Raw genomic sequence first — 14,230 nt, 5'->3', positions numbered from 1 at the left:
GACTGAGGTCACAGGTCTAACGTTATAAACTCTGTATATGTCCAGCAAACAGGCTGGAGCACCCAGACAGTCAGGAAGCAGTGTGTTGCTGAACAGGGTCATCTGAAAGTGCACCATGGAGAACACACAATTGCGAGTGATTTGTCTTTACGAATTCAAACTGGGACATTCTGATCAGCAAGCCACCAAAAACTATAACAGTGCATTTGGGCCAGGAATGGTAAATGAACGCACCATTCGCCGCTGGTTTGTCAAATTTCGTTCCGGTGACACAGCATTGCAAAATGACCCCCTTGGCCATCGACCAACATCATGTTCGGATGAGCTCCTCAGGAACGCCGTTGAAGCGGATCCTCGGAAAAGTGTTCGTGCCATTGCAGACAAGTTAGGCATACACCATACCACTGTCGTTCGGCGGCTCCGTGTGACCGGTAAAGTGAAAAAGTTGGACTCATGGACACCACATGATTTGACACCGGTCAACAAGACTCGCCGTCTGGAGGTGTGCAGTTCTTTTGAGTGTAAGGAATAACCGGGATGGTTTCCTGCATCGGATTGTCATTTCAGATGAAAAATGGATCTGCTATGACAATCGTAAAAGATCAGGAGAATGGTTGGATCGTGATCAACGTCCAGGGCGGTTTACGAAACCACCTCTCTACCCACAGAAGGTGTTGTTGCTGGTATGGTGGTCTATGGTGGGTGTGATCCATCATGTCTTTCTCAGGCGCGGTGAAACCATCAACGCAGATGGCTACAGTGCTGAACTCCATGAAATGCACCGCAAACTTCTCCGCAAGCATCCAGCAATGGTCCACAGACATGGTGTCCTCATGTTGCACGACAATGCTCGCCCACATGTCGCGCAAAAGACGGTGCAGGCTCTCCATGAGTTGCAATATGAAACCCTTCCTCATCCAGCATATTCTCCCGACCTCTCTCGCACTGACTACCATCACTTCCGGCATCTTGATCACTTCCTGACAGGGAAAACCTTCGCTGATGATCGGGCGGTGCAACATGCCGTTCAGGAGTTTTTTGCGTCGCAGACTCCAGACTTCTTTCGCCATGGAATCCAATTGTTGGCTGAGCGATGACAAAAGTGTGTGGCTGCAGACGGCGACTATTTTGATTAACCAGGTATTGTAGTTTTGATTTTTTTGAACTTTGGCAATGACGCACGTGGGCCGGACATTTCATTCGCACCAACCCAATATAAAAATAATACTAATAATAATCGTGGATAATAATAATATTATGAAGGACATCCTCTTCCCTAAGGGTGCGGCAAGGGTTTCTCCAGAGGGTAGTTACAGTCGTGGAAGAAATTAAATGTCCTGGCCTCTGTTGTCCACGTTGGCAGCAATGGTGGGCCGGAGGGGGGGGGTTTACTTTATCGTACAAGGGGAACAATTGAACTAAAACAAAGACAAAAGGGGCGTAAAGTGAATAAAAGGGCGGGGGAAATCGAAAAATGAATCCAAAAGAGAAGGGCAATAAGGCAATATATATGTTCCTTCACGGCGGCGGAAATGCTATGAGTAACAAGATTCGTTGCGATTAGGCAAACGGTATCGGCTTGAGCGACGATTTATGTCGAGAAGGTGACCTTGTGAGCGTACGAAATAAACGAAGGGTTATTTTAAGGGTTAACGCCGAAAGTTGGGAGATTCGTTGGGGTTGTCCAAAAAGAACCTTGTTATGCGACGCTAAAAAAACAAAAGACATTGGTCTAGGCTAAAAAGATACACAACTTAACGAACTCATGTCCTTTCGTACCATAGAAAGCTCCGGGGAAGGTAGGGGGGGGGGGATATGTGGACTTTATACTCCCAATCTCGAGGCGAGGTAAAAACTGCGAGCCACGAACATACGCAGGAATGTCGTGCATAGCTCCTGGATGGTGTAAAACCGTGTGAAAGCTGAATTGCAATTATCCGAGGCGATGCAAGGATGAAATTCGTTCGATGCTGGTGGCTTTTCATTCGCGACTTGTCTCGAGAAAGTTCCGTCTTTAGAGATAAAGACGGAGAATTTAAACCCAGAACACGAGGAATTGTAACACTGGTCGTCCAAGCTAAACACGGATGGAGAAAGAGAGAATGAATCGAGCCGTAACTCAATACAGGCGAAGTCCATTCGACTGAAACCAAAAAGCTGCCGTGATACGAGTCTGCAGCTGGGAGCACCGTTGTAAGAGAAGGCAGATTTCACGAATAGGATTTGCGAGCGATTCCTGAGAACATTAAGACAATTAATGTGCGAACTGTCGCCATTATGCAATCGGCTTGCTTGATGCACGGATTAATAATAATATCTCCTCTCATAATTACTTATGGAAGAAGTCCTCTTACACTCTTCATTAACTTATTTACTTATTACTTATTGTCATTATTTGCGTACAGACCTCTGTCCATCTATAAAACGTCCGTATCCATATAACCGTATTTGACTTCGACTTGGCTCAGATCCGTGCAATGAAAATGATATGCGTAAGAATGCTGAAGTATTCTATTAAAGCCATGCTGGTCCAACATCACACAAAAATAGCGAAGAATGTACTTCTTCTAAGTCATTGATCGTGTGCTCAGCACACAATTGATAAAAGAAAAGCCAGAAGCCTTGGCTTACGTAGTTCTTTCTCCTCTGTTTGAAACAGAGGGTGCCCCTGGGGGGACTGTATATAATAAGCGCATTATTTTGTTTTTAAGCATATCATATGTGAGACTGTCTCACTGTGCGCTAACATAAGACTAACTCCTAGAGTTTCAAAATATCGTACCGTTTTCTCTTACCACGTTCCTTTCGCTTAGCAAGCGAGTGGCCAAAGGCTGCCATAGCCTCTCAGACTTCATGCGATATAAACGTACTTGGTCGTAACCATAAAAGCGAAGGGGAATCAGCAATTTATACTTTTCCTCTTCACTTCTGTCTTTCCTGTGACTACCGGTACCGGCTATTTATTTCCGCCGAAAGCCGGCCCCCGTAGCGGAGTGGTTAGCACATTGCGCTACGACGTTAGTGGTTAGCACATCCGGCCTGGGCATGGATGTTTGGAAGTGTCTATTGATCAATTCCATCATATCATCACACATCCCCATCTTCGCAAATTAGCCAAAAGTGTCATAAAAGCGGAGTAAAATAAAGCAAATAAATCAATCTATCTATAATTTCCGCCGAGATTAGATTGAGAACATATGGCTTTGAATGACAGTACTAAGAAAGATAAGCAATCGCGACTGGACCTACTTTTTAAAGTGGGACTATGTGCCTCCACTGAGAATCGAATACGCGATCTGTTGATTACAAGGCGACGGTGACACCATCGAAAAGGCACCCCTCTAAATATTTATGTCCACCACTACTTACAATAATGTACATAAAATATTCATCAAGAACTTAACTTGACGTACCATCATTATTTTTGATATTCAATATATGAACAGTAAAATTGGTAAACGATGTGCCAAAATAATTCAAACACCGTTTTCCACTTTAAACTGTGAAATGTGCCATGCTTTATAATGTGGTAAACGTGAAAAGTGGCTGGAAGCCCTCTAAGTAGTTCAAAGAGCGTGTAAAGAGGTCACTAGTGTGAACGTTCTTACGGGCTGATGTGCAGAACGATGCAACTTCCCAACATTTTCGCTTCTGGCACTTACAACGTTTACCACTTTTAGTACTCAATTATTCAATTTTTTTTACTTCTATGACTTAAATTTTCTTGCTATGAATGTTGTTTTTACACAAATATTAGCGGTCGCAACTACACGTAAGCCAGATGATGAATATTTGCTATTTTATCTTTGATGTTATAGCGTCTTCTTTACTATTTATGTAATAACAATATTTTTTAGTCAAGATAGAAAGAACAAAATAGTATTAGGTTGTCTTTCCTCCGTTTCTTAGTCTGTGGTTACATACAACAATACTCCATACGCATTAAGTACGAATTAATTAATTTTCGTATTATTACAAAGAATTATACGTATTAACGTATTGAGTACGAACAATTTTATTATTATATTTCTGAGACACTTGGCTCGGACTGGCTCCCCAAATTATATATTTCTAAATACGTGCCTAGTGATGTGACGAGTTAGTATGACTCGGTAAGTAGCCTTTGTTATTTTGTACTGGAATTATACAAATATCGGTATCGGTGGGTATTGGTATCGGCTCAGCTCTAGTTAAGATACACACGCACCGGAGGAGTTAATATTCCACTATTAGACTTTCAAAGTAAATTTCAATGTAGTCTAGTATATTCACGGAAAAAGATTACTGCGTCCCATATCATACAAAATTCGATGCATTTGAAGTAATTTTGAAAGTACTGAAATGTGTTTGCATTAAACCGATTTTGAATTTGAATACTTGCTTCCACCGTCAACCTCTGTTCGATGATGATTTTTTTTTACATTGACAAAAATGTCATTCACGACGGAAAGTTTCCGTACAGTATTAATATTTCAAAATTGTTTTTTCATTGTGTTACCTTGAGAGTATCATCGCTCTGTACTACAACCATGAAATATCGTTTTCTTCTTATATTGTGAGCCATGTTTTTACGAACAAATATTTGAGCAAGAACTGAAAACGTATCTGAGAATAAAATTATAAGTGTTAAAAGCAGCATTGCTCAAAGAAGCTGCTCTTCTTACCAACAAAAGACACTTAATTATCTGAAGATTTCTTATCATCACAGAGATAAGACGTCATTTCCATTGTAGACTCACCAACAAGAGAATGTTGAATTCTCTCTTCGCACAGTTGGATGGAATTTTCCATTAGAAGTATCATACACTCTCATTCTGTTCAGCCATGATGTAAGTATTATATCTACTACACTGATAATGTGCTAGATTATATTGTACGAGTATGAAACACATTTCATAAAGTTCACAATAAATTATTTTAGAATATTCTGATGTTAATCTTATAAATGTCAAGAGAAACCACAGATATTATAATAAAATATAAAAACTAATTCACTTCTGTTGTTTCGTAGCGTTCCTAAGTTTATTAAAAACTTATATATTTACTTTGGTTGTTAGAATCGTTCTCACCATATTAAACAATATGGCGAGAGAAAATTATAATCTTACTTAGAATATAATACATTTCTGACCAGGAAAACGTACATGTCCTTATTTCCAAACAGCACAATTTTATAAAATCAAAATTGCCAAAAAATGTAATTCATAGAATATATCATATTTCCAGTGCACATTATCGTATAATAGAGAGTGGCATGTATGCAAAGAAACAAAAATCACTTTTCTTGTTGCGTGTGCGATATGAGGTTATTATACATATAATCATAACTGTTAGTGAAAATAAGATATAAGTATACATTTAAGTAACTACATTATTTTAACTGTATAGGACACTGTAATTCCGTATTTTCATAATCACAATTATTTTAAAAAAATATTCTACTAGTTTTCAGCTTCTGAAGAAGTTCTACTCAAATAAGCTATGCATGTTGTTCATTTTGACGTTTTTCCAAACACACAAACAGTTTAATAATTTTCTACGATTGAATATCACAAATTCACATACGGTAAGAGGTGGCCTTTTGGAGACCCTCAAATATCAACTTCTCTTTCACGTAGGCTGACGAAGTCCTGCCACCTGGAGCCGCAGAAAGTATAATAATTTGTGTAAGTTTGTGTTGCGTCATCCATATGTATTTGTGATTGCCCGATCATGTATCTCATCACCATCGCTGCGATTAACCGAAAGTGGCAGAGAGGCGATATAATCTACTTCAAGTCAAAGCACCAAAAGAACATTTACTTAATGTCTTACTATGCTTGGAAACCCATAACGTAGGACTTAATGAATGAATTAATATTTGTTTTAAATCAATTTAAGTAACCCAGGAATTAGGGAAGTCATGAATACATTGAATTGCTTCACAAAACAACACACATGAACAGGAATTGCAAAGACAGCACCATCAGAGCTATCCGCTTTGATACTGGAATACAGAAGAGGCGAACGAACAGGGCGGAACATGCGCCGCTCTTGTCTGAGCATGCGCAACGATTTGCTGGGCAATGTCTTCGAAAATCGTTCCAACATAGGAATTGCAACTTATTTCTTCACTCACCTGGCTTGAAAATTGTTCAGAATAAATGGGTTGCCGTTTGAAGAATAGGCTATTAAAATACTAGATATAATCAGGTATTTGGACCAAATGTACATAATTATTTTTTTTTTAATTTTGTGCTCTATTTTTTATAGTTAATGTTTCTGAAAGTGTTTAAGGTAAAATTGCGCAAGCTGCATCTTCTTTTGGGCTCATCGTTATCGTCAAAACGCATTTTTTCGAAATTTTCAAAATGGCAGACATTTTCTTTTTTTCTTTTTTAAATCTTCCCCACTCCGATCTTTCGGTAATTTATCTCTGGAGTTACAGGGGGTGCCAAGGAATGTAATAATACACAAATTATCTTTCCTACGATACGATACTACGATTTTAGCTGCATAGGACACTGTATTTCCTCCATATCATAATTATAGTTTTAAAATTATGTTACTACTATCGGATTAAAAATTATGAATACTCAAATTGTGATTCCAATCAAAAATTAAGCACTAGACCAACAGACAAAAAAGCTACATCTACATCAAAATTGAGCTTATTCAATTCCACGTTAATCTATGGTAACCATTTTTAGTATACCTCCGATTGTTTATCGTGGTGAGAACACAGAGTGCAGTTTTTTGTGTTTTCCAAACGATCGCTCTCTTTGAAGTTCTATGAATGAAAAAATTGTGGTAAGATCGTGATGAAATTTAACTACGGTGCAGGTAAAAAGTAATAATTACAATTTTTAATTTTCATTTCTTTATAGTCAGTCAAGAATCAGTAGTTATCAATTTTGTGAAACAACTTTTGCTTAGTATTGGAGTCATACAAATAAGATATTGGCCTTCTGTTGAACCTATTTGCAGATGTCTTTAAACATCATTATCACGCACATGGCGAAACCGATTTTATACAGATTAATATTAAACGGAATAAAAGTGTGCGTTGAAAGTGACAACATTGCACACACTGTAGCTACCCGACTCGTATTAACATACCTCACATTCCATGGTTTAATTAGCTCACTGTTTTGACTTCTGTTTCGATTCTGGCGTGTAATGGTGAATCCAAGTCTAATCCGTAGTTACAAATCGTCGCATAAAATCTGCTTTATTCTTCTTAAAACGCCACAAATACTGTTCTGAGACTTTCATATGAATGCGTTTTGAACTGGTTACCCAAGGTTTTTCATTCTTCATGCAAAATACAAGGATCATTAAAAGAAGTGATTACTCAACAATATGTCTGTCGGAGGTCACAATTGATGTGGTTGTTATTTTAATCAATAGATGCCAAGGTAATGCAGTTTTGATTTCTAATGCTCATACTATCGAACCCAGAACAGTAACTCTCGAGACAATATCGCGAAGCACATGCAGTGCTTCATTCCGTTCATCACTTTGTAAGACAGCAAAGTTTGTATAACCATGTAGTGTTTTTAAGAATATATGATCGTTTCATAGCGGTGAGTGTCATTCCACTAAACATCCGTAGTGCATCAAACATATGGAATACAACTTTATGATCCTCCGCTCCAGAGACTAAGGTTTGTGCTACAACGCGACGCGCAGCACGTGAGTGCAAATTCCTTTCGCCGTCCATCGTGCAAACTTACACAAAAACTCACATTTTAGTCCAACAGAGACACACACACATATTTGTGCTAAACAACAGAACCGTACACACAATCCACTGCTTGTCACTGGTAGCACAATCAATTCTGAATTCAGATAATGGCTTTATTCCCAGCTCAACACGTGACACGTAGTAGTTCCGCATATTGTTGTGTGCAGCAGCATCGTGCTTACTGTAGTTTTGAGTAGTGCGGTCTAAAACCATTTCTCACAAAAAGAACATATTGCGTTCATCAAACTTCAAGTTGCACGTGAAAAAAATGCTGTTAAGGGTTACAGAGGCCTTGTGGTGATGAGACACTTCCATATCCAACAGCGGTTCACCATTTTGATTCGCTAAGACGGCGGAAGTTCCAAAAAAAAAAACGCCCAACAACATTAAAGTGATGCTTCTTGTTGCCTTCAACTACGATGTCATTTTCCTTTGTGACAGTGTCAAATCGAGTTACCGTGAACAGTGAGTATTGAAGTAACTTTCTGGAGAATCACTTTCGATCAGTTATTCTTCGGAAACTACCAGCACTTCTGGCGAGACATCCTATTGTGCTGCAGCACAACTCGAGGTGTCATGTTGCAAATTTGGTGGAGGCAACTACTCGAGCGATGGGATTGGGAGCTAGAGCATCCCTCTAAACTCCAGACATGAGTTTCTGCGTCTATGACTTGTTTCGGAAACTAATAGATCCTCTACAAGGCCATCGATGACATAGTGCAGGGCCTTAGGGCGGTCTCTCAGTAATATACGGAAAAACGATTCTGCTGACGGCGGGATAAAATTGCCGGGAATTTTTCAAAATATGCTATACTCGGCCGGAGACTATTATGAAGAAATACAGTAACTTCGTCCTCCACAATTATGAAGTAAAAGTTATGAGCATTTAATCCATTTGCTGAAATGATCCTAGTATATCCTACGCGTTCTATAGAAATACCTATAACCTCAACAGTATCACGCTCTTTATAAATCACCGGTCATTTATTACTATATCATGTATTTGCTCAATGATTTCTGCTGTTGCTTTTTCAACGTGCTTCCCGTGGATCATGTTCAAGGCTGGTATGGCCACATTCAAATTCAGCAGCCCATTTCTTAATTGTTGAAGAAAAAGGAGAGGAGTTCCCATAAAGTTCTATTGTTGCAAAATATTATATTTTATCCACGCAACATATCTGCCTCAGAATGCTACTTGATAGAGAAAAAAGCGACTTGAAATTTTACAAGTTTACTTATGACAAATGCACTAACTTAGAAAAAATCTTGCCGGTAGCATTGCCATTTATGGTCGTCACCGGGAACATTTTAGACTACCCTAGTTTATAATCGCCTGATCATTGATATTGCAACGTCTTTATATATTTGCAGGGATTCTCTGCGGAACTTCCTAACATGGAGAAGCAGTTCGAAGATTGGGTATGAAATGAGCGTTAATTCCATCACGATAAACGGGCAATTGCTTATCAACAGAAAAAACCGTAAAGGACGAACACCTTTGCATTTTGCATCCGAGAGAGGAAGTGTGGATTGTGTCAATATGATTGTAAAAGCTGAAAGCAACACTAGTTCTCAGGATGTCGATGGCTTCACACCGTTGCACCTGGCTACAGAGAAAGGCAATACAGAGTGTGTTAGGAAATTGAAGACTGAGGAAAATATCAATCTTCATTCAGCAAAAGGTCTCACACCTTTGCATGTAGCTGCCATACATGGGCACGTTGACTGTGTTACGGAACTTCTCGACATGGGAGCTGACGTCACTGAAACAGATAATGAGGGGAACACACCTGTTCATTTAGCTTGTGTCAAAGGATGGAGTAAGTGTGTTGAGGTGTTTGTGAGAAAAAGTGGTAAGTGCATTGATTCGGGAAACAACAAAGGCGACACACCGCTCAAACTTTGTGTGTTGCATGACGACGTAGACTGTCTTCATGTCCTGATACAAAGTGGATGGAAGTTTGAGCTTCGTACTGTTCTTGAATGGGCGTTGGAATCAGATGCAAGAAAATGTCTGCAATTACTCCATGGTTGTGGTGTTGCATTCGAAGTATATGATTCAAGAGGTAAGGTATTATTGCATAAAGCAATTCAGAATGGAAACCAGGAATTAGTTAAATTGTTAATAAATTTAGGAATGAATACAAATTGCTGGGATAAAGATGGTAATTCATCAATTCACAGTGCTGCTATGGCTGATAACAAAGATATGTTAATTTCTTTAAGTGACTCTGGGGTTTCGGTAGAGTATTTGAATAGGAGACAACAAACTCCGTTGCATTTGGCAACTTTTAGTGGCGGTAAACATTCTACTTTATTTCTTGTTGACAGTAAGGTATCTCTTAGTTCTAAGGACAAGCTAGGTAATACTGCATTACACTTAGCGGCTGAAAACGGACATGCTCATTTGATCAAACATTTAACAGGATGTGGGGTTAACCAAATAAACAAACTGGGAAGAACACCTCTGCTTGCAGCAGCTTCGAAAGGACATACTGAATGTTGTTGTAAGCTTCTACATGAGGGTGCTTGGATATATTCAAAAGGTAAGGAAACGTCAGCTTTTCATACATCAGCTCAGAATGGCCATGTTCTAACTTTGATCGCACTATGGAGATACGGCGCATGTCAATCCAATCAAGCATTTTGCGTGTATTGCTCAAGTCCAGTTGTTCAAAATGGGCAACGTGAATGCTTGTATAGCATAATGGAATTGTTTGCGCGCCGTTGTGTAAATTGCCTTAAAAAAGATGAAAGTTTAGAGCAGATCATTAAATGCTCAGTGGTGAATAACCAACCTGAGTGCTTTGCCTTACTGCTAAAATATGTTACGAGAACGAAATTATTAAACAAATGTCTGCACGTAGCGTCTGAAACTGTATCGTCGGAATACATTCAGTCTTTAATCAGATTTAAACCCGAAGTAAATTCACAGAACAAAGACCAATATACAGCTCTGCATATTGCATGCATGTCAGGAAATGTCACAGCTGTGGAAAAATTAATAGAGCAAAATGCGAATGTAAATTGGAGAGAAAAAGACAAAAAGACACCTTTGCATCTGGCAGCTGCTAACGGCCACATTGAATGCTGTAAAATCCTTCTAGAAAATAAGGCATCCTCTCAAATGGTGGATAAAAATAACCTAACAGCACTGGAGTGCACACTTGAAAATCGTTGGCGTCATTGCACACACTTTCTTCTTTTACACGGTTCACGTGACAGAAGCCAGAATAAAATGAACTACCCCCTGCACTTTGCAGCATATTTTGGATTCACTGATCTTATAGATAGGTTGACTAACCAAATACAAGAACTGGAATATCAAAACAGAGTTGGGAATACACCATTACATGTAGCAGCTGAAAATGGCTTTGCCGAGTTTGCGGGAATGCTCTTGTCTAAAGGTGCTTTCGTTGACAGCATAGGGGACCTTGACAGTAGTCCTTTGTTCTTTGCAGTTCGAGGCGGACACATAGAATGTGCGAAGTTGTTGATGGAGAAAGGAGCTGACGTAAACTTCGTGAATGAAAATGGATGGACACCTCTCCATTGGGCTTCGGACAAAGGAGAAGTCGAGTGTGTGTCTTTACTTCTAGCTAAAGGAGCTATGGTTGACAAACCAGGGAAGAATAACAGCACAGCTTTGTTTTCAGCAACAAGAAACGGTCACGTGGATTGTGCCAAAATACTATTAGAGAATGGAGCCAATGTGAACCATATGGACGAAAAATCGTGGACTCCTCTGCACAAAGCATCATGGAACGGGAAGCTAGAGTGTGTTCGGCTCCTGTTATCTTGGGGAGCTAATGTGAACCAAGAGGGCAGTGGGAGAAAGACGCCTCTGTTCCTCACTGCAGGATGTGGAATGGTAGAATGTCTAGAAGCTTTGATAAACCACGGAGCAAATGTTAATCACACAGACTACAAAATGCAAACAGCATTGCATTTAGCAGCTGAGAATGGGCGAGAGAATTGCGTTTCATTACTTCTTCAGAAGGGAGCTGAAGTGGACGCCAGAAAAAATAAAGATGTGACGCCATTAATGTTAGCGGCAGGAGAAAACCGCTCTGAATGTGTGAGTCTATTGTTAGGCAACAAAGCCGACATCAATGCTATAGATGCAGAAGAAAAATCTGGTTTACACTATGCTGCAGCAAAAGGTAATACAGAGATCGTTGAACGGCTAATAAGTATGGGATCAGCAGTGAACAGCAAATCGATAGATGGTGCAACTCCGTTACATCTATCAGCTGAATGTGGAGAAGTGAATTGTGTCAAGAAGTTGATATCTTCAGGGGCTGATGTAAATGCTACAACAGTGAACAAAGAAACCCCGTTACACAGTGTCATGAAAGATAAAGAAAACTCTCTCACAGTTATGGTAACTCGAAATGAACCGAACAGCAAAACAGCGAACAATAGAAGTGAGAAACGGAATAAAAAGAGCTTGGAAGCAGACTTTAACACAAATAATAAACGTTCAAGAAACAAAAGTCAAAGCACATTAGAACTTACTTCAGCAAAAGCTGATCCCCATGCTGCTGATATCGACGAAAGAAAACCTTTGTATATGACTGAACTGAACAATGAACCGAACAAGAAAGCAGCAAACAAACAAAATGAGGAACAGGATAAACTAACCTCAGAAGCAGAATTGAATACGCATCAAAATGTTGATAACACCAATTATAAACGTTCAATAAACAGAGGTCAATGTGTAGTGAAACTTATTTCAGCAAAGGCTGATCCTAATTCTGTTGATATCGACGGAAGAACACCCTTGCACTTGGCTGCATTGAACAATATGTATGATTGTGTAAAAGTACTAATAGAAAAAAAAGTAAATGCTAATTGCAGTGACAGAGAAAATAGAACTCCTTTACACTTTGCAGGTAAGAACGGCAATTTTGGTATCATGAAATTACTTCTCAAATCTGGAGTCAGTGTGAATGCAGCAGACAATTCTGGTTGGCAACCCATTCACTATGCAGCTTCTATGGGAAATGATAGTGAAGTAATTAAGTTCCTCGTATCGAAGGGAGCGGATGTTAAATCTGAGAGCACGTGTAAAAGAATCTGCCCCATGCACATAGCAGCTGAGCAGGGATTCCTAAGTCACGTCAAAGCACTCATTTCGTGTGGTGCTAATGTGAATTGTAAAGGAGGTAATAATAACCATACTCTTCTTCACTACGCTGCTCTACTTTGCCAACATGACCTAATAGATGTATTGCTTAGTAATCATGCTGCTGTAAACGGGAAAACGGCTGAGGGCTTTACAGCTTTACACATTTCTGCAAGGAGAGGATGCGGAACTTGTGTTAGTAATTTATTACAAGGAGGTGCTTCTCCCAATATCCTTGACTCCAATCACAAAACACCTTTAGCGTATGCTAAGGAATTGAAACACAAGCAATGTGCCAAAATTCTACGTGCCTACAAATAGTTGTGTTTATTTTGTAATGTCTAATCATACTTTCATACTTTATTGGATTTTTATAGGGTTTGTTGATTCATTAGTTATATTTATCAGATGTATTATGTGTAATCGAGGAACTTTTTTGGGTATGCATGTGCTATGGAATCGAAACACAAACATTTTATCAAAAATTCAAAGTGCCTATCTATAGTTATGTCTATTTTGTAATGTTTAATTATACATTCTAATTGTTACTTTGTATGGTATATTAATTCATTAGAATATGTTTATCTGATGTATTGCGTGTAATGAAGAAACCAATTTGTGTATAAGCAATTAACATAAAATCCAATCAAATGTTAAAAATCTGACTTTAATAAATTATAATGAAGAGTTGCTTACACAGGTGGGATCGTTAAGAAATACATTACACGTTTGAAATTCTTGTTAAGGTCCATTATTTAATAAGTGTAAAATAATAATTTTTATATACTTGATGAACGCAGTAATTCTTAAATTTGATATAATATTACATCCAAAAATGTTTAGAAATAAAAGTGCAAATTGTCCATGTTATTATTGTACATGTTGTTATTACATTACTGCCATTAAAGCGTGTAAGTATTTGCACAATTATATTTAAAACATAATTACGCTACTGTACATGTTCTGCAGAGAAGCACAATAAAAAAATAATTAAACTTAATTTAAATTTATATTTTGATTAAAATTTTGTCAATGTTCATTTATAATTATGTAGAGGGTGAAATATTGGTTTGAGTTAGTGTTTTAAGTCCACTTTATGCACAGTAAGGCTAATCGGGACTGGACCTACAGTTTAAAGTGGGATCCGAACCACTTGTGCCTCCACCGGGTATCGATCCCGGGACCCCTTGAGAGGGTGAAATATAATTTTGAAGTAAATTATTGACTGTGGCCTCCACTGTACGCGAATAAATATAAATGACCCATTCCATGCGAAAGTGGATGAACAAGGTTAATTTATTTCATTCAAAATATAATCACTTTTTATGTGTGAAATTAAAGGGAAAACTATGCAGAATTTGGAATTATTAATACAA

At 38.6% G+C, this 14,230-nt stretch overlaps 1 protein-coding gene across 1 annotated transcript in view; it reads left to right on the top strand.

Moving 5' to 3' along the window:
- The window catches only part of LOC146002632 (uncharacterized), a 30,747-nt gene extending 16,931 nt beyond the window's left edge, over positions 1-13,816 (top strand). The window contains exon 3 of the mRNA XM_083140594.1: positions 9,098-13,816. Coding sequence (XP_082996720.1) covers positions 9,098-13,175 — 4,078 coding nt within the window. The 3' untranslated portion in view covers positions 13,176-13,816. The remainder of the gene's footprint in view (positions 1-9,097) is intronic.
- The last annotated feature ends 414 nt before the right edge of the window (positions 13,817-14,230 follow it).

The sequence above is a fragment of the Lepisma saccharinum genome, chromosome 18 (genome assembly GCF_977018435.1).
Source record: "Lepisma saccharinum chromosome 18, izLepSacc3.1, whole genome shotgun sequence".
Classification (NCBI taxonomy): Eukaryota; Metazoa; Arthropoda; class Insecta; order Zygentoma; family Lepismatidae; genus Lepisma; species Lepisma saccharinum.
The sequence above is the reverse complement of the archived record's forward strand: the minus strand, read 5'-3'. Positions and strand labels throughout refer to the sequence as shown.